This window comes from Mytilus edulis, chromosome 9, assembly GCF_963676685.1.
Source record: "Mytilus edulis chromosome 9, xbMytEdul2.2, whole genome shotgun sequence".
Classification (NCBI taxonomy): domain Eukaryota; kingdom Metazoa; phylum Mollusca; class Bivalvia; order Mytilida; family Mytilidae; genus Mytilus; species Mytilus edulis.
The window spans coordinates 61427874-61447632 of record NC_092352.1 but is presented as its reverse complement, the minus strand read 5'-3'; the positions used below and the strand labels follow the sequence as shown (position 1 = coordinate 61447632).

General features: G+C 30.7%; 1 protein-coding gene and 1 long non-coding RNA gene across 2 annotated transcripts; both read right to left on the bottom strand.

The window, feature by feature from the left end:
- Window positions 1–3767: 3767 nt before the first annotated feature.
- On the bottom strand, window positions 3768–6326 carry LOC139490383 (uncharacterized). Its single transcript, XM_071277194.1, has 2 exons — window positions 6244–6326; window positions 3768–4810 (listed from the first exon to the last, which is right to left on the bottom strand). The coding sequence occupies exons 1-2, from the start codon at window positions 6311–6313 to the stop codon at window positions 3939–3941; spliced, it is 942 nt and encodes a 313-aa protein (XP_071133295.1). The 5' UTR covers window positions 6314–6326; the 3' UTR covers window positions 3768–3938.
- A 3548-nt stretch (window positions 6327–9874) lies between these two features.
- Window positions 9875–17281, bottom strand: LOC139490382 (uncharacterized). Its single transcript, XR_011656306.1, has 3 exons — window positions 17156–17281; window positions 16528–16577; window positions 9875–9986 (listed from the first exon to the last, which is right to left on the bottom strand). It is a non-coding gene; the product is annotated as an uncharacterized lncRNA (long non-coding RNA).
- Window positions 17282–19759: the final 2478 nt, after the last annotated feature.

Below are 19759 nucleotides of genomic sequence, written 5' to 3'. Positions count from 1 at the left end.
TTAAAAAGTTTGAAACGTTACATTAAGGTCAAAATCTTTGTTGAACAAAATGAAAAGTTCATGAACAACGATGTGCCTATTAAAAATAGTAACGATTCGATTCGTTACACAGGTTAGTTCAGATCAACGAGAAGCAATATGACTTTAAACGGAAGAACAAAAAAACACCAATAAATTCTCTGATTCTTTCTTTTTGTATGTGAATTCATCTGTTCTTTTAAAGTACAGACGTTACAATAAGTAATTACAATCGTATGATACAATAGCTTTGTATCCTCTTTATTTAACAATCAAAACTAAAATGTTAATTCATCTGATATATTGAACTTCGAAAAAACAAATATATAAAAAAAGAACCTTACAGAAAAATATTTCCATATCCATTCTTATACAGCATGTGTTTTTTTAAAGTTTTGGTTGTAATTGAAATTAATTAATCAGCCAATATGATGTAAATATACAATTAATGAATATGATGAAGTTCAACATAAATCATAGATACCAGGATGATATGTCTTTTGTGCTCGATTGTTTTGTATGTATTAGACTCATCAGTTACTCTTTTGAAAACGTTAAAAAGCCAATTACGAAGTTAAATAGCATTGACGATGCAAGATTCTGAAAGTGTTTTGCCATATAAAAAAAATCATTGTTTTGCACACTGTTAATTTAAACTTTGTTTACCGTATCAAGAATAATTAATGTGAACAAAGAAGTGCTGACTACTGGACGGATGATACCCTCAACTTCCAGCAGAAGTGGCATAGCCTTCGTGAAAACGAAAAAACTCCACCCAGTGGTTGTAAATTATCATCAGTCATAGATACCGGATTAGAACTTTGATATTAGCACCAGACGCACGTTTCGTCTACAATAGACTCATCAGTTACGCTCGATTCAAAAATGTTAAAAATGACAAATAAAACAAATGTAAGAATTTGAGGATCATTGAGGACCAAAATTTCCTAACAGCTCTGCCAAACACTTTGAAATACAGCCAAGGTTATCTTTTTCTGAGGTCAAAAAGCCCTAGTATTTCAAAAATTCAAAGTTTTATAAACACTTAAGTTATTATGCTACAATTTTTATGTTGAAAAGCAATATTGATTATTTCTTTGATACAATTTTTTTCAAGTTCTCATTGGCAATGGTGGTTTCTTTGTAACATATGTATTTGATTTTATTGTGATTAAGATCATAACACAATATTGACTGCTGTACCCCTATTTTTGACATGTTTACAAAGATACGTCTGTTAGTTTTGTTTACGCATCGTTGGCAATATAATCGAATTTTATGTCATTGTCATATAAGTAAGGGGTTAAGCAATATTTAGCTATAACACAATGTTTAATCCACCATTTTCTACATAAGCAAATGCTTGTACAAAATCAGGAATATGACAGTTGGTGTGTTTGCGCTTTTCATTTTGTCATTTCATTTGCATGGAACGTTCCGTTTTATATTTTCCTCTGCGTTCGGTATTTTTGTAATTTGACCTCTTTTCGTACACTGCAATTTTTTAAATTCCATCAGCAAAATGGCTCTGATAATAAGTCTGATTACTAGATATACATTATATTTTGATTATTTTTTTTTCCGTATTTATACTGTAATTTATCACGAGGTGGGTTCTGCTGAAGTGTCCCCGACCTTCTTCATCCAACGATTTGCCTTGCGTGCTTTTCGGGATTTTAAGATGATGGAGTCGATTCAAGGTTTACGTGATAAGAGCATACCACAATCATGTATGTTGTACTTGAGGCACATCACTAAAAATTTAGTATAAATGAATGTCCTATTCCGAAATAAACTAAAGTGATCACTTGAGAATTCAATATATTTCGATTACGGAAATTAAATTCATTTCCGGAAATACGAGTCAACACATGATTGCGGAGGAAATATCTGAACAATGGGAAATGTTTTTGTAGAATAACGTTAACAATAAAGTAAAGTAACAAATATCAATTCAAGTAAAAGACAAATCGAAAACCACTTTGACAATAGGGAAATACAAAGCGCAAACAAATCAAACGATTGGAAAACAATTGTCATATTCCTGATTAGGTACCGGCACTTCCTTATGTAGAAAAATGTTGAAAAATCATAGCTATCTAAATGTATCACTTTTTTGACAGTCGCGTAAAATTCCATTATATTGACAACAATGTTTAAAATAAACAAACATACATAATGGGTAAAAAAGTAAAATATGGTAGAACAGCAGTCAACATTTTGTTGTAATCTTCATCACTATAAAAACAAAGTCATTGTAACAAAACACAAAAACGAAAGAGAAAGACAAAAATACAAAGACCATGTTTTATAGTATTATAAAATGGATGTTTCAGAATATGTCTTTTACTGTTCAGCCCCTTTTTTGTGATATCTATTTGACGTGGCTCTGTACTTATACGTCGTTTCATTGTGTTATGGAAACACATTGTATTCTAATCTTTCGTTTATGCTAATGTGCTTTCTCTATATGCCTTTTGGTATTTCGTTGTTACATTTGTATGATGTTGCTCATATCTTATAGATACCGTCTTTCTGTTATTGTGCTATGGTAAAAATTTTGTAAACTTGTCTTTCATTTTCGCTAATAGGCTTTGTCTATATGCTTTTTTGTGTTTTTATGACTGCTGTACCCCTATTTTTGACATTTTTGCTTATTATGCTTGCTCGTTTTCATCACACATCAATGTATATATATAGTTGAATTTTAGGTGAATGTATGTATAGTTGAATTTTAGGTGACTGTCATACAAACGAGAAGTTTTGATAGCTATTAAACCAGGTTTAATCCAATAATTTCTACTTAAGCAAATGCATGTACCAGGTCACGAAGTTTTGTTTTATATATGACTAAAAAAAGATGTATGTATATTCAATGAAAAAGCAACCTTATTTCATGAAAAATAAAAATCATATCGAGGGCAACAAACAGTATGCCAAGCTCTTAATCAAAAGAGTTATAAGAAACAGTCAAAGATGAAAAATAAATTGACAACTCCATTACTACAAAAGAAAAGGAAAAACAGACAAACAATAGTACACAAACGCCAAAATAGAAAGTTGAAGACTTAGCGACACGAACCCTACTCAAAACTCGGGTATATATAAGTTGATCTGGAAGAGTAAGTTAATCCTGCGTCACATGCGGCACCTGTAGTGTTGCTCATACTTATTTTTTCTGCTAAGATCCTCACTGAGTAGTTTCTTGCCTGTACGGTATTCCTGTTGGAGTGCATGTATGAGTTATGGATATAAAAAAATGTACTTAAAGGTAACTAACTTGTTAATTTATTCTAATGACTGTATAATATACCAACCATTTAAATTAGGATTTTGCAATTACATATAATCATTCAACTATATAGACAATAATATTACATTGATTTGACGTATCAACGATATAAGGATGAGGCTTATACTGCAATCTAGAAGGTGTTAATGTTATTCATTTGATTTAAATATTGGTAAATATCCCCCTTTAAAAAGACCTCATACCTAGTGGAAACATATACAACACAATGAAATGTACATTACCTGTTGAAACAGACCGCAATTGATGGTGAACGAATTTGTTTTTAGCATGGACTAAGATATCAGCAATAAGCACAAAACCAAACGATTTATAGGTTTTAAACAAAAAATATTAACAAGCGAAACATGTTTTTTTTTCTCCAAAAATTGTAAAAGAACGCTTCATTGTATACATTGGAAACAGGTTGACGAAGTCGTATGAATAATTAAATATATAGTTTCGGCAACTTCTTTTTAATATTAATGAGGAAAAGTGATATCGGGTCAGTGACTATATATGACTATATATGACATAGAAATATACAGTCAACGCATTTTGACTGCTGAAATAGAACAAGTGCAGTATAAATGTTTTAATCTTCATGCAGAGAACAACATATATTGTTTAATTACAAGTTTGTTGATTCCACTTTAAAAGTCACCACACTGAACGATTGTTGATTAATTTTCTGCACATTGTCTTCATCAAACTGCTTACAAGATTCCATTTCATCACAATTGTTAATTGATATTTTAGATTCAGCATGCATATTTATGTAATCATGTAAATTGCCTGTTGTGATTTTAGATGAACAAGCATCCCCCAAAAAACTCTTATCATTTCCTGCTTTTGTTTCTGGAGACTTCTGGTTCTCATACGTGGGATTCGTTATATCCATTTCTTTCTGCAGCGGTTTATACACATTATAGTATGAATTACTGGTAGTATTTTCATCAAACCCTGCAGAACATTCGAAACCCTCATGAACCATCATTGGGATTTCATAACCATGTGATTTGTCTTGCCAGTTTTCCTGAAGTGGTTGATATATATTTTTATATGCTATAATATCTTGATTCACGACGTCTGAGTTGGACGAATTAGTTGAACTACAATCTGTCTGTGATATTCTATCTTGTAATTTATCACTTTCATCTTCTATTACGAAATACGGATCAAGATATCCTGTGTCGTCATGTTCACAACTTGTTGTAATAGAAAGTCTCTCCTGAGAAACACAATCAACAGTTTCGTAATGCGGTTCTTGTGGTGTTACGTTTGAAGCTGTCGTGTCAAAGGTTAATGGATTTTCGTCGATCTCATCATAGACGCCAATATATGGAGCGGGTCCTAAAGGTTCTAATATCGCGCCTTCATTTATGATTCTTGATTTAACAGATAGTCGTTGTCTGTATGTTCTAATCAGATAACCCAAACCAGTCAGAATGATACAACCAGCTATGCATAGTATCACAATTATCCATCCTGATATTGACGTTCCTTCAATAATAAGCAAAAATAAACTGCTATAATTAGTAAAAACAGATGACATACATTATTAAACATATGCAAATCTATTAATTTTCCTTCAATTCAATTCTATAGTATGCAAACGCAGCTTTTATCAACTTATTGAGATAAAAAAAGCTCAAAAAATATTGTTATGCCTTTACTTTTCTACATTGGCTAGATGTATAGGGGAGGGTTGAGATCTCAAAAACATATTTAACCCCGCCGCAGTTTTGCGCCTGTCCCAAGTCAGGAGCCTCTGGTCTTTTTTAGTCTTGTATGATTTTTAATTTAAGTTTCTTGTGTATAATTCGGAGTTTAGTTTGACGTCCATTATCACTGTACTAGTATCCATATTTTTAAGGGCCCAGCTAAAGGACGCCTCCGATTGCGGAATCTTCTCGCTACATTGAAGACCCATTGGTGGCTTTCGGCTGTTGTCTGCTCGATGGTCGGGTTGTTGTCGCTTTGATACATTCTCCATTTCCTTTCTCAATTTTATATTACAAATGCGTCAACGAAATAACTCCAGAGATGGTAGTCGGGTGATAGTTCATATTTGTAGAGAAAAATGACTGAGAAAGCAAATTATCAAAAACAGTTGCTTTCGTTTTATTGTATTCGAAAAAGTCACCTCATAAAAAATGAAGATTTATGAAAACTAAAATACGCTTATGTGTCTGCTGTCCTATAGCAATTTTTGTTACTTTAATAAAAATATTATGTGAAGCAAACAGTAAAATTGATTTCCTTTGGCTACAGTGATAGACAATAACGTTATAGAAAATACAAATTTAGATGGTAAGATACCACAATAACTGACTCAACACCTGCTTCATTTTCAATATCTTTAACAGGTACATGTATATAGTAACAGGTTATGCATAGTGTTGTCAGTTATAACAATCGATATATAAGTAAATTGTCCTAGATATTAACCTGTAAGTTTCTTCATTTATTTTTAATTTGCGTTAACGTCATCGTTTAACTGGACATTTGCATTTGCATTTTAACACACAAAATACGATTGAAATGATGAAAGCCACATCTATTATTTTTTCAGTTACTATTATCCGATAAAAAAATTACGATATTAAAACAAGAAAAATGCCATAACGTTACAATTATCATCCCGAATCTTTCAACGGCAAATTTCAAAGCGCTCAGACAATTCCAGTGCACCGTTACGATTCAAATATGGTATAATGGTATAGGAAAACCTTGCAGCTGAGTAACTATTGACAAAAACATGCTACATTTCAGAAAAAATGACTGTCAAGATTTTACCTATTTCTGCCGTCGCCATATTGGGATATACGTAATTCCAGTTACGGTTATCAGTTTAATACCAGTAAAGATTAATATTTGATTGCATTTATCTGATTGTCGAGGAGAAACAATGAATATCAAATGATTTTACTTACCATACGTTATAACTGTTGTATCGTTTAAAGTTGTCGTTTTGTTTGCAATGACTGTTTCATTTGGAAACATTGCTTGTTTAGTAGGTCCTGCAGAGATATTGATAAGTGTTGTAAAGCATTTATTTCTTTAGCAGTGTGAGTTCATAATTAAATTATTTAATCAACTTGAGCTTACATTTTTTATTTGACTATCGCTGCTTCAATTAGACATATTCAATAAATGGCCGTGATTTTTTATTGTCTTATAAGGCCGTGTTCACATTGACCTAAACTCGGTGTTGTGTTAGTGTAACTCACACATAAACTAAACATAATTACGTTCCCATTTATAAAACTCAATGTTCACATGTAGTTTAAATCATGCTTTGTCTACATTCAGTCGATAGTCGATGTAGGCCTTGTGTATGTTAAGTGTACACAAACCTAGGCATTCAGAACTTTAATTTTCCTATGTATATACTTATTACCCCATTATACTCCTTGCCAAATACTCCTTGCCAAATACTCCTTGGAGAAAAAATACCGTATTAAACAAACAGAAAAGATAGAAATGTAGTGATCCTTAACATTGCAATTATTTTTCTTCGTCTGAAAGCAGGCTGATGGCAAGCCTACTAGACGTTTTTAATGCGGTAACCGATACATCTTTAAACTACTGCAAATCATCCAAAATGACTTTCTTAAAGGTGCAACCACTTTTCTTAAAAAAAAAGGTGGGGGGGGGGGGGGGGTGGTCTAAGTCAGATTTTTTTCTCGTGCGAAGTTTATATTATAATTAGTTTTTTTTTCGATGATACCAATTCAATATTTAACACTATAATGTATGAGAAAACTTTGGATTCAGAAATATTTGTTTATTCTAATCATCTGAATGACCCGATGTTTTTTTAATCAAATTGTGGAAAATCCATCCCCCCTTTTTTTAAAGTCAAATGGTCGTTCCCTAACTGCTAGAAAAGTTGTTCGAAAATTTGAATTCGGTTCTACGTAATGAACATTTAAATGACATATAGTTTACAAGTGTGAACAAGTCTTATGTACAGGTAGCTAAAAAAGGTGTATAGATGTGAACAAAATTAATGTGAAACTAGTGTACATTACATTAAACCAAATGTAAACATGTTTACTGTACACGGCGTTTGCTGTGAACACGGCCTAAGTCTGCCCTTTAGATGTAACATAAACATACACATCGGAAAGACCTAATTATAGGACTTAATCGAATTCGTTGGTTGTTAAATCTTTCCAACAGCCAGTGTGTCAGTCAAGACAAATAACATATGATGAAAACTCCAAAACAGACCATCAATAGCAGTCGAATTGAACCTTTGCCTATTGATTTGGCATTATTAGCTTTATTAAAGTTATTTAAGCCTTCTTTTAGAAAGTCATACACGTACATTATGCATTTGTGTTGTATATTTCCTACGTAATCGAGTGCAACTGTTTGGTTAAAGTAGATGTAACGTGACACTGACTTTTTTTCCACGTACAAAGCCATATTGGCGAAATTTCTGAAAAATAAGCAGACATTGCAATGTGATATTGAATCACAGCCAGCATTCAACACTTATTTTGTGAAAGGTTTTGTCAATAGTCCTACATGTATGTGTTATAAATTAAAGAAAAAAATATTGCAGATAAAGTGAATACTTTTGTGAAAAAAATAGGTAGGTAACTCTTCAATTTTTAGAGCTGTTTGAATTATTTGGGTACTTGTAAGGATTTCACTCTGACAATCAGTACTTGAGGAATAACACTTAAGACGATATTGGGGACCGTCGTGAACTTGCAGTGATAGTTTATTGGAGTTTTTAACATTACCTTTCAACACAATAACAATGACAATGAGGATTCTCCCTGTGGTGTTAATTACTTTTGGTCTTTTGTGTAGTTGACAATTTCAGGTTTCAAAACCAAAAGTACAATTGTTTAAAAAGGCATGGTAACTTTTGTTTGCATCGGAAATGATGTTTAGATTGATTGTCTCTCAAATGATATTTCATATGATTAAGTATGAAGGTTGTTACATAACTATACACCATTTAACAGGATTGAAGAAAGAGCGTTTCATGTCACGTACCACACACCCCTCGGCTGGTTGATTAAATACATGTATATTGCAAAAACAAAGAAAACAACATAGGTAAGTGCAATGCTAGTGCTTTATAATTTAAAACAATATAAACAGAAAATTTTTCAAAAACTCGAATGAAATCTTGCAAAAACAACACATTGTTACCAAGATACAACATCACAAAATCTTTGTTTTGTCAATTAAAGTCTTTCATGCGTTACAAATTAAAATACGCTGTATCAGTGTGCATCTAAAATATTAACAATAATTCGGAATGGATATCAATTAAACCAAAAGGAAAACACTGTAAATTGTTAAAAGTCATCGAATAGCCTTCAACAATTAGCAAAACCATTCCGTATAGTAAACCTCAGAGAAGTTAACAGCATCGATGACAACATTTTTGATAATAAAACAAGGATAACAAACATCCTGATTTTAGTAACATCCATAAACAAGAAATGTGAAAACACGTCTAATAACTTTTGAATACAGGCCCCTGGCTCAAGACAGACCGCTCTTTGTTGTGTAAAAATCCAAACACATATGATACATAATTTTATCAGTCTTCGAGAAATGAATTTGTAAGTGTAAAAACAAATTTACGGATTGGAAACTTATTTGATTGACAGACAAATTTGTCATTCATCGTCAGTTTAAAAAAATGACCATAGTCGCAATAAATTTATATTCAGTTCTGTTACCTGTATTTGTCGAATATGTTGATGAAATGCTTGTCTTCAAAGTACATGATTTGTTAAAAAAAACCTTTATTGTTTTTTTCTTGATATCTTTTTGTATATTAAACATATTATCAAAAGACTCATTATATATGACACCAAGTTTTAAAAAAATATACAAAAAGAACAGGAATCGAGGTAATTCTGGACGGCAGAGTGTGAAATCGTAAGTATATGCTTATATATGCTGCATGCACGACGATCTGCACTATTCAAACAATTATTTAAAGCTTCTAAACAAACTGCACATTTGAACCACCCACAAATAAATAGTAAAGTAGAAGGCCCTAAGATATAGCAGTTTGTCAAAATTGATCAAATGTAAACTTTAAGCTTTTAATTGGAAGGAAGAATACTTCTGTTACATACCTATGAGCAATAAAATACACACGTATCGGGTACTACCATAATAAAGTAATGCTAAATTACCGAAATCTTCAAAATTTTCGCATTTTGTTTAATTGTTGACGATTTTCTTCTAAAATGGAAGAAACCGCATTCGTGTTCAATCTTAATATTTAAATGTAAGTTGTATTTGATGATAATACATACCATATAAAAAGGTTGAGAATGAACACGGATGTGGCCACTTTCATTTTTGACAAAAACTGTCTGAAATGTTCAAAGCATCTAAAGTACATTTAAAGATGGAGCGTTCTAACATATGTGATTTTATGTATTTAGATCATTCTCTGAAAAAAAAATTGAATCAAAGTATGACAATATAATGTAAATCAGAAGGTTTTCCGTAAACCATATTATCTTTGATTGGCGATCACAATTTCTTTTACTTTGCGCCTCTAAATAAGAAAGATACCTCTGAAACTGAGTGCAGTTACATTTCTGAATACACAGATTGCCATACATATTTTTTTTACATGGACGACATGTACTTCCAGGTTTTGATGTTGTTCCATTTCGACATTCTAAAAGAGTATTTAATCAGTTCGTTTAACATTATCTCACATTAAAACATAATATAAAACATTCACGGATAATTCATTTATTGTCAATTATTTTCAAACCGAACAAACTGTAAAAGTGGTAAATGTTAATGCACAACGTTGAGACTGAGACGGCGTTATCAATCAAATGGTCTTATAGAGGAAGAATCACGACGATAGAGCAATCTATACGAAAAAAGATCAATATTCAAATCAAAACACTAGTGAATCCAAAATCATTTTATATAACAAGGATTGGATAATCATAATATGGAATGGTAATTGAGTATATTTTCAAATACTCGACAGTTATTTGTAATTATTATAATGTTCGATTAAATGTAACATTAAGGATGTCTGCTTGTCATGTTTTTTTGTCAGATTTTCGGAATCCTCTAGTTTTATTCATTTGAATGCCTTAAAAAAAATCCCGAAGAAACCCCCATTTTTCTTTTTATTAATCTTTTACATGTATAATTATAAATCATTTGTAAAAGTTTTATAAAATTTTATTTATTTTTTAATATTATTTGAGAACTTTAACTGGTCAATGATAAAGCTATGAAAAATCAAGAGAGAACATTGTCCCGCCAAAATTACAATGGCTAATATCTCGAAAACAATCACATTGACCCCTATATTTTTTTTTGCTTTTATGATTCCTCAATTCATTCCGTATCAATGCATACTAGTTTTATGAAAAGTTATTTATTTTGAAACTGAGCAGCGAACATCCTTAAGTTTTTTTTTTATAACAGCATGGTCTATATCTGTACTTGACTGTACTATGCTAGACCTAGTCTGAACCATACTGGACCAACTCTTAACCAACCGAGACCTATCCATTTGTATCTATCTATTGTATTTCATCAATAATAAACTTTTTTTAACAACAGCTACACATGTAGTTCCCCTTGTTTGAAATTTGAACAACAATTTTGAATTAAAAATGCATTCAATATAGCATTGAAACTAAAATTTCACAATAAACATAAAAAAAGGGACGAAAGATACCAGAGGGACAGTCAAACTTATAAATCGAAAATAAACTGACAACGCCAAAGCTAAAAATGAAAAAGAATAACAGACAAACAATAGTACACATGACACAACATAGAAAACTAAAGAATAAACAACACGAACCCCAACAAATTAGGGGTGACCTCAGGTGCACCGGAAGGGTAAGCAGATTCTGCTGACATGTGGCACCCGTTGTCATAATATAACTTCAACACCATACATAAAGACTTATACAGTCAGAATTCTACTTCGTCAAAGTTATCTCCCCATTACGCCAGTTCATTTTTACAATCTAAAAATTTGACGCCATTGTAGGGATGACGCGCTGAAATACAAATAGCTAATGAGCATCAGTTAATGTACTTGTCTGTATTCAGTCAACGTAAAACTATTGTCTGGTCGGTTGTCGGGTGTAATTTTCGAAAATTCAAAAACATTTAAAAAAATCAAATAAAATAATTTGTGGAGGGGCAGACTAAACATTTTCAGCGGTTGAAGACTATAAACCATAATTATCACACACAAACAATGAAGTTTTTTTCTCTCGAAGATATGCATTTTAAAGATACAACTTAAACATTGTTGAAAGTCTGTCCTCAAGTACTTTTAGTAAAAATTTGCTATTCGAACGCATCTACTCTGTGTTTGTAATTCATTAGAAAGATATTTCACTTTACCCATATGTCTCATTTTTTTAGTACTGTGAATTTTTGATGTTATAAAGTCAACCTGAAGCCTTGACATATAAAAATGATAGAATATGAAGCGAGATGATGTATCATACAAAATATTCGACCCAAATACGCTCTAACAAATAAAGGTGCACTCGATTTTCTCTTTTCGACGATTGTTTCTCATTTTTGGAATATTTTCTTGAGTCACATAATGGAAGTTTAGAAACGAAAATTAAGGGACAAATAGAAAATATGTTTTCCGCCTGTGGTAATTTTATTTTAAAAATCAGACGTTATGCATTTTATTTTACAAACGACTGAATAGACACCCATGTCGTCGACTTACTATCTAATTGTTCTGCTTAGTTATGCAATATATAGTTGCCAACGTATGCAAATGGTGTTTTTTTATGAAAAAATACTTCGTGATTTAACCAAAAACTGTCATTTAATTTGCTTCTATTAATTTTTAAAAATTTTGTTAATATAGTAAACATTACTGTAAGCCTTCTCTAACAAAGAGCTTCCATTCTTTTGTTCTATTTCAACTGAATTTTCGCCTGTTATAAACATACATACATATCAACTTTCAAATAAAAATGAAATAAGGCGATCAAATAATCTCAAATTAACTGAACTGGACTTATATTTTCTCAACCTTATTCAAAATGTTTTTAATTTTTCAGATATATTTTATAGATTAAGACTGGAAATTTTTCACCATTATTGTGCCTAACAAAATTGGGTGAGGTAGACCTTACAACGATCGTATTGACTTTTGATGTCCAATATTAGAATGATCGGACACTTTTCGACACTATTTTCTGAACTCATAAGTTTGGGATTAATAATAATTATAATATTGCAATGGGACTGATTTTTTTTATAAAGATAAACAATATTTAATTTTGCGTAACCGTAAATAAACTATATTTCGGCATTTCTCTACAAACAATTACTTTTTTAATGGAATAAAACGTTTTATTAGTAAATTTTGTCTTTTATCTCCACAATAGTCTATGTAAAACAATTCATCTAATGTATATCTGGGAAAATTTGCGAAAATATAAGAAGTGGTCAGTCTTACCTTTCAACCTTTATACTTTTCGATTCATTGATAAAACGTAATATGAGCTCGTACAGTGTACGTTTGTAAGGTCATTTAAGTTACTTTACACATTCATGCATGGTCTGATTAAACAATATACACGTTTGAAAAGCATAACCAGTTTGAAGGTAAACTAATAATAATGTAATCCAAGTAAATTGCGTAAGATTCAATAACAATGAGAGGTCCACATCATAATAAGTAATAGGGGTTGGAAGAAAATGATAGATATTTTAAGTTGATATTTTGCAAAAACGAAAAATAAATTGTAAACTAAATATTTTGTTCTAAGTACAAAAACATGTCGTTCTGTATTGGTATAGTTTTCAAATTTTTCATTTGCGTATATATTTGAAGCGATAAAAAGTTGGGCTTTAAAAGTCTACATAAGTATTGAATTTATTATGAAAATTCGTCCTTTTTATACATTTAATGTATCACAAATGATACATGATTTCAAAGTAGAATCATTTCTTAAAACAATGCCAAAAATTCATTCTATTTGATATAATAAAGTAGTAGTATTGTTATTAAGTCTGTTGAAATTAGCAGTGGTATAGCAAACATCGAAATTCCTCACAAAATGATATCATAGTTACCACACACTATCATTTAAGCCTATTATAGCATTAGTGTGAGTTGAGTTTAGTTAATAATGCAGTGAACATTGTTTTTTTACAAAATATATATAAAACATTATAAAAAGTAACTTAATAAATCTATAAAGTGACACATTTATTTTGTAAAATCAAAAATTAAATGAAATCATTATAATAAAAAATCGATATCAATCCTTGATAACCTTTTAAGAAAGGAAATGTTTTTATAAGTTGGAGTGAACATTGATTTCAATTAAATTAAACGTTTTGTCAAAAGTTTAGACATGGCATACTCATAGTACTTTAATCAAGTTCAATTATCTCAGTACATGCGTGTTTTACAGATTAAAAGAAAGCACTTTTTTTCTTAAACTCGTGTTTTACTTATCTTTAGGCTTTACGATCAAAGTTTTACTAGATGTTATAATTTTGAATGGATAATATTTGAAATTTGTAATTTTTTGACCAGGAGAGAATAATTTATTACTTTACAAGTAATAAGAAGAACTTGTTTATTCCTTTCTTTGATTTTGTATTCCCGTTTGATAAATATTATACATGTTATACATGAAATATTATATTTCATGTAACTATATGATTTATCCCAAATTATAATAGGAATAGATATAATTCTAATATGAGGTTAAACAATTTCAGTGATTTTGTTGGCTGTTGTTACCTCATTAAAAAGATAGATATATAACTGGTGTATTTAACCATGAATGAAACCTATGTAGTTTTTATTCAGGAATTGAGAAAAATTAAGTTAAAAGAAATCCGCATGAAACTAAGAAGCACATAAACAAAGTGTTGTTATCCTCGGTATAGATGTGGTTTCAGGTAAAAGAAAATCTTGTTTCATTACAAGATTAAAATTTATGCTTATTATTAATATAAATAAACAATCTTTTTTTGATAAATCTAAGAATCATGTACGATTTAAAAATCTGATGATATATATTCATATATCTTTATTTTATTGTGGCTGTTCTCATGTCAGTTAAAAGGAAATAATTTGGCCAAGTAAGATTCAGACTGGTCAAGTATTGCCCAGACCTTTGGTTGAGCATGAATAAGCCTGAAAGATATAGGTTAAGAACTGGTCAAGTATTGGTCAAGTGCAAGTCGAGAATGGGTTGAGACTGTTTCAGACTGGTCGAGTAATAGTTCAGACTATTTTCAATGGCAACGATAAGAGTCAGGTACAAATAAGTACAGTCGAGTATGATTAAGAGTGGAATCGAGTAATTCATAATTCTTTTTGCATATACATCTATCTTCGGGTGACGAATCAATATATTTAATATTGTTAAAAAAATAAATCAGTCAAAAGGTATATGGACAATTAAATGTTTATTGAAACATCCCGGAAGGGTGTGCATTGTAATATAGGAAACAGGAACAACAATACTATAATTGAATACATGAATACAAAAAAAAAAAAAAAAAAAAAACCCAAAAGGATGTGTAATATTTATATCAAATCAATGTCCCGTTTAAAGTGAATTTAAACACACATATTCGCTTAAATCAGTTTGAAAAAAGAAAGATTTATGCTTTCTGAAACACTAATGAACTTTCTGACGCACTTATCTTTCATACCGACTCTTTTGGGTCAAATATTGGTCTGTTGGGACTATTAAATTATCCACAATCTTGAAAGTAGATTGATATAAATAAATAGACACTTGTGAATTAATTAAGATTTGAAGTTATTTATAACTGGTAACCCAAATAAACTTCATATGTTCCTTCAAAAAGTTTATTACAAATTTGAAATGTATAACATAACCTATTCATGTAATGTTTTTATCATTATTTTTAATGTAACCCTTTACCTCTATACTCCTCTCAAATTTAATTAAATCTTTATTTGATGATATAATATGATATAAAAAGTCATTCAAACTACATTTAGTATATGATTCTATTAAAATTAAAACAAAATTACTTATATAAGTAACTTAAAAAAGTAACGCCCCTGACTGCAGGAGAGGTGATGATACGATTGTAAACTGATAATCTACTATCAACAGCAATGTCCGAGATTAACAATGCAATTGCACCTGATGTTATAACTTTGTATTTTGATTCAATGAGATAATTGGTATTTTGCACAATTGTTTTATTTTTTTGAGATTTTAGTTTCTTTGTCGGTGTATTTGTCATAAGGTAATTCCATGTGCGGGGGTATTTGCTGTCAAATACCATTGAAGATGGGGGGGGATACAATATTAAAAAATCATCCCATGAAATATTTGTAGTAAAATTTATGGCTATTCTTTATATGATGCATCTCTTTCAAATGTAAGAAGTGAAACATTTAGGAAATTTAAACATCATTTTTGTATTTAGAGCGAGAGACATTCTACCTGTATTTTTAATGACATCCGAAATAAAGCTCTGCAGGAACGCATTTTCAACTGCATTAATAAGTCGATTCACGGTCTGTGACTGTACTTCAAAACATGAAATTATAACTTTTATTTTCCCAATCACATGTGTGATGATAGTCAGTAAACCGAATATACGATAATTGTTATGTATTACAGTGTCAGTGATGCTTTTCAGGTAAAATCAATTGTATTGGTTATTCAAATATAGCTGTGTAAAACTATGGGAAGTTTAAACTCGTTTGATATTTTCCCTGATCAAGTGAGGCTGTTAAAATACAGGGGTCCTCCCTAAGTATGCGACCCTGGCTACTTAGGTATTTATATATCAGGAAATAATTGAATAACAAAATTTGATATTGTGAGAAAAAAATAAAAAAAACCCTTTTTTTTACGGTCAATGCAATTAGATTCAGATAATACAATTTCTTTTTAAGTCACGCAGAAACGTCATGAGATACCTGATACAATAAAAAATATAAGGTCCAGAATGTCAAGATGTATATAAAGAACATTCGGTGGTATAACACAATTATGTCATGCTTGCAAGATGTATCTGCCAAAAATACTGGTTTCGAGGTAAGCATATTTTTTCTCACGCTTAACGGTGTTTAGAAATTGGTTGATCCCTCAACCGTTATTTGGGGCAAATACCCCTTTTTAACATGATATAAGTGAATATAAACGTTACAAGTCGATTAAAAATGAAAAATAGTTAACAAAATTTACCTTTGCATATACCCTTGATAGCTTCGAAGTTAAAACAGCAATCATGAAGTCTGAAATGTAAACAGATAGCATTAATATCCAAAACTGTATGTTATAGTAAACTAGTGTCAAAATTATTATTGAAAAGAATAAGTTCAATAAGTGTTCCCATTCTAATTCTATTCAAAGCAAGTACGATTGAAGCTGATATTTTATAAAACGTTAAGTGGATCGTCATGTCAAGACTTCATTATGTGCATATATCGTTCTACACAAAACGTGAACTGTGGATCTGCGTGCTTATGTATTTGTGGGACAACTAATTGCGAAATGGACTCACACATCATACCCATGTGACATCAAATTTTCAATTAATATCATTATTGTGCAATCGATTGTGCACCGCTTCGAGAATGTTTCATATAATGTAGTAACTGTAAGGTTAAATTATTGGCGTTGTCAGTTTATTTTCGATTTATGAGTTTGACAGTCCCTCTTGTATCTTCGTCCCTCTTTTAATACCTTTCACATGTAAAATTTAATGTCCCCTTGAAAGTGTTGTTATTTTTCGACAACATATTGAAACATTAGATGGAACATCATGTACATGTGTTGAAATACGATGTCGCTTTACATCATAGAAACGTACCCTTTGTTGTTGTAACACACACCTTCTGTTGAATTTCTGTGATAGGAATTTCTTATTCCACAAATAAGTAAAATGATCACTTGATATTTCATCTTTAATCGATAACAGAATAAGTCATTACCAAAGTACCCATACAAGCATGTTTTAACAATAAGGAAGAATTTGAACACTATAATATGAAGTAAATTTATGTTTAATTTCTCCTAAAGTTTCAAAATAGATTGACACATCGGATGTTCTCACTTTAGTATAAATATCGCTTGTAAAACGTGCTATTAAATTATAAAAAAAACACAAATTGATGAAACATGAGCCAAAATATTAAAATATTAAATAGAACCAACAGTTTTTGCAATGTATTGCATAGCATCGTTACCAACCCTTTCAGCACCATAATTATCATGCGTTGAATCGTAAGCCTTTGCCCATGTTTTAAAACCCTTTATATTCATTTGAATTAAAAAACCATCGGTGTAAATATATTTATTAAATGTATTGGTCACATGACGTAGAAACGGTCAAGTGATTGTTTACTATAAACACGTGTGTGTGTGTTATATCAAACACATCGTGTGTGTTTATGTTTAACTTGATTGGATTTCATTTACCCGCAATGACGGGTATATGCGCTCATGAGATTCGTGAAAAGCATGATTAAGTTTTACTTAAGGGGTTAGTTTGCGAAAATAAAGTTATTCAAAGTTTGCCTATAGTTAAACGTAGCACACGTTATTATGTTTACCCACCCGCCCAACTTTTTATGAGATGGTTATCGTTAATGTGGGTATATACATATATTACATTATCTTAATATAAATCTATCCTTTTTTGTAGATAGTTTTTGATTGTGTTACTGTATATTACTGTGCTATTGTATGACTGGATTAGTATTGTTCCTGAATTTATAGTGAAGAACTTGAGCTTGAGAATCATATTGAATATAATTTATGTTAAAGGCTAATACACCTGTAGGCACACTTATCCTATTTATGTGATGTTTTATTTATTAGATAATTTATATTCGTTTGAGCTGGCGATTTAGAATATAAAAGGTTAATGCGAATGTTGAAATTCAAATAGCAATACCTTGAATGAGTAAATTATATAAAAACCGAGTGACAGAAGGTGCATAGACAAATAATTTCCTCGAAATAAGATACAAAATTTATGTTAATAGTAATGCAACTGCATTCAAAATATCAGTTACTTTGCATATTAGTTTTATCTTAAACTGACATAAAAATACACTCGAACAAGAAATTTACTCAAAAGTTTCAAAATTTATAGACCATGACTGATATGGCTGGGTACATTAAACACATTCGTGACAATGGCAATGAGACGTGCAAATGCTTGTATAAATATGGTTTCATGCAAAATATCAAAGACATATCATAACCGATATCGCTTAAACTGATCTGCTCATTAGCTTCATTATGTAACCTATACAAAACTTGCAAAGTCAATATGCCACGACTGAGGGTGGTTGAGGCAAACAATCTCTATGGGAGTGAAATATGCAAATATTTCTACAACTGCATATCGAATATCGTTGACTTAATAAAGTCATAAAACGTGTGATCTAGTTATGTTCACATAAAAACCCTAATGCGCATTTCTCCCTGATAAAGAATGTTCATTTAAATACAGTTAATAAGTATATTTTAAATTGATTAATACTATCTGCTTATATGAAAATTTGCACATTATTACACTTTGATTATATGATATGTATGACATTCACCGCAGTTTACCGCGGTAAAGATTCATAAGTAATTTCTATTTTTTTTTTATTAAATCTATATTTTTGCATATTTGTTAGTCAAAATGCACTTTTAGGCATCTGAAAATGTTACTTAATCCGCAGGGTATGCATTTTGTAATTGAAGTTTATCATTAGATGTGCTATCCAGGTTTTACTTGTCCAGGTATTCTGAAAGAAATCAATGAAACTTTTATATTAGGTTCAAAATAAATAAATATAGCAATAAAAATGTTATTGCCTTAGAATGCCTACACTTTTTGATAGTTGTTCAGAAATGGACACGCTGATTTATTCAGAAAGTCATCCCGATGAAGATCACACAAGAGTTTTGGAAAAAGCAAAACTATGGATTTCAATATGGTTCAATATTCCTCATGCGCCTCAAAGTGAGGCTATCAAAAGTTGTACTTAACAAAAAAGAATGTTGTGTTGTGATTTTAAACATGTTTCTAATTTTAACAACTTACTAAGCTGAACTATTTATTTTGATTTAGAAAGTAGAGAATCATAAAATGAATGGGTAAAAACTTTGGAGAAATATAATGTATTCAAAGTACAAAATTTTCAAAGCATTTTAAGTGTGAAAAAAAGATTTTCCAAGGGATAGTAATGATAGGGAAAGAGTTCAAGAGTGTGATGACGAAAAATGGAATAACTTTGTAGTCATCTTTGTCACCCATATTCCATAATAGTCAACCAAGCAGTGAAAGGGCCCATTAAAATGTATAATAAGATACAACTTATAATCCCTGGACACAATATTTTCTAGTTAGCAACCACCCTCTATGAAATATATCTTGATAACAATAAGTTCTGTTATGACAATATTTAATTTTTTT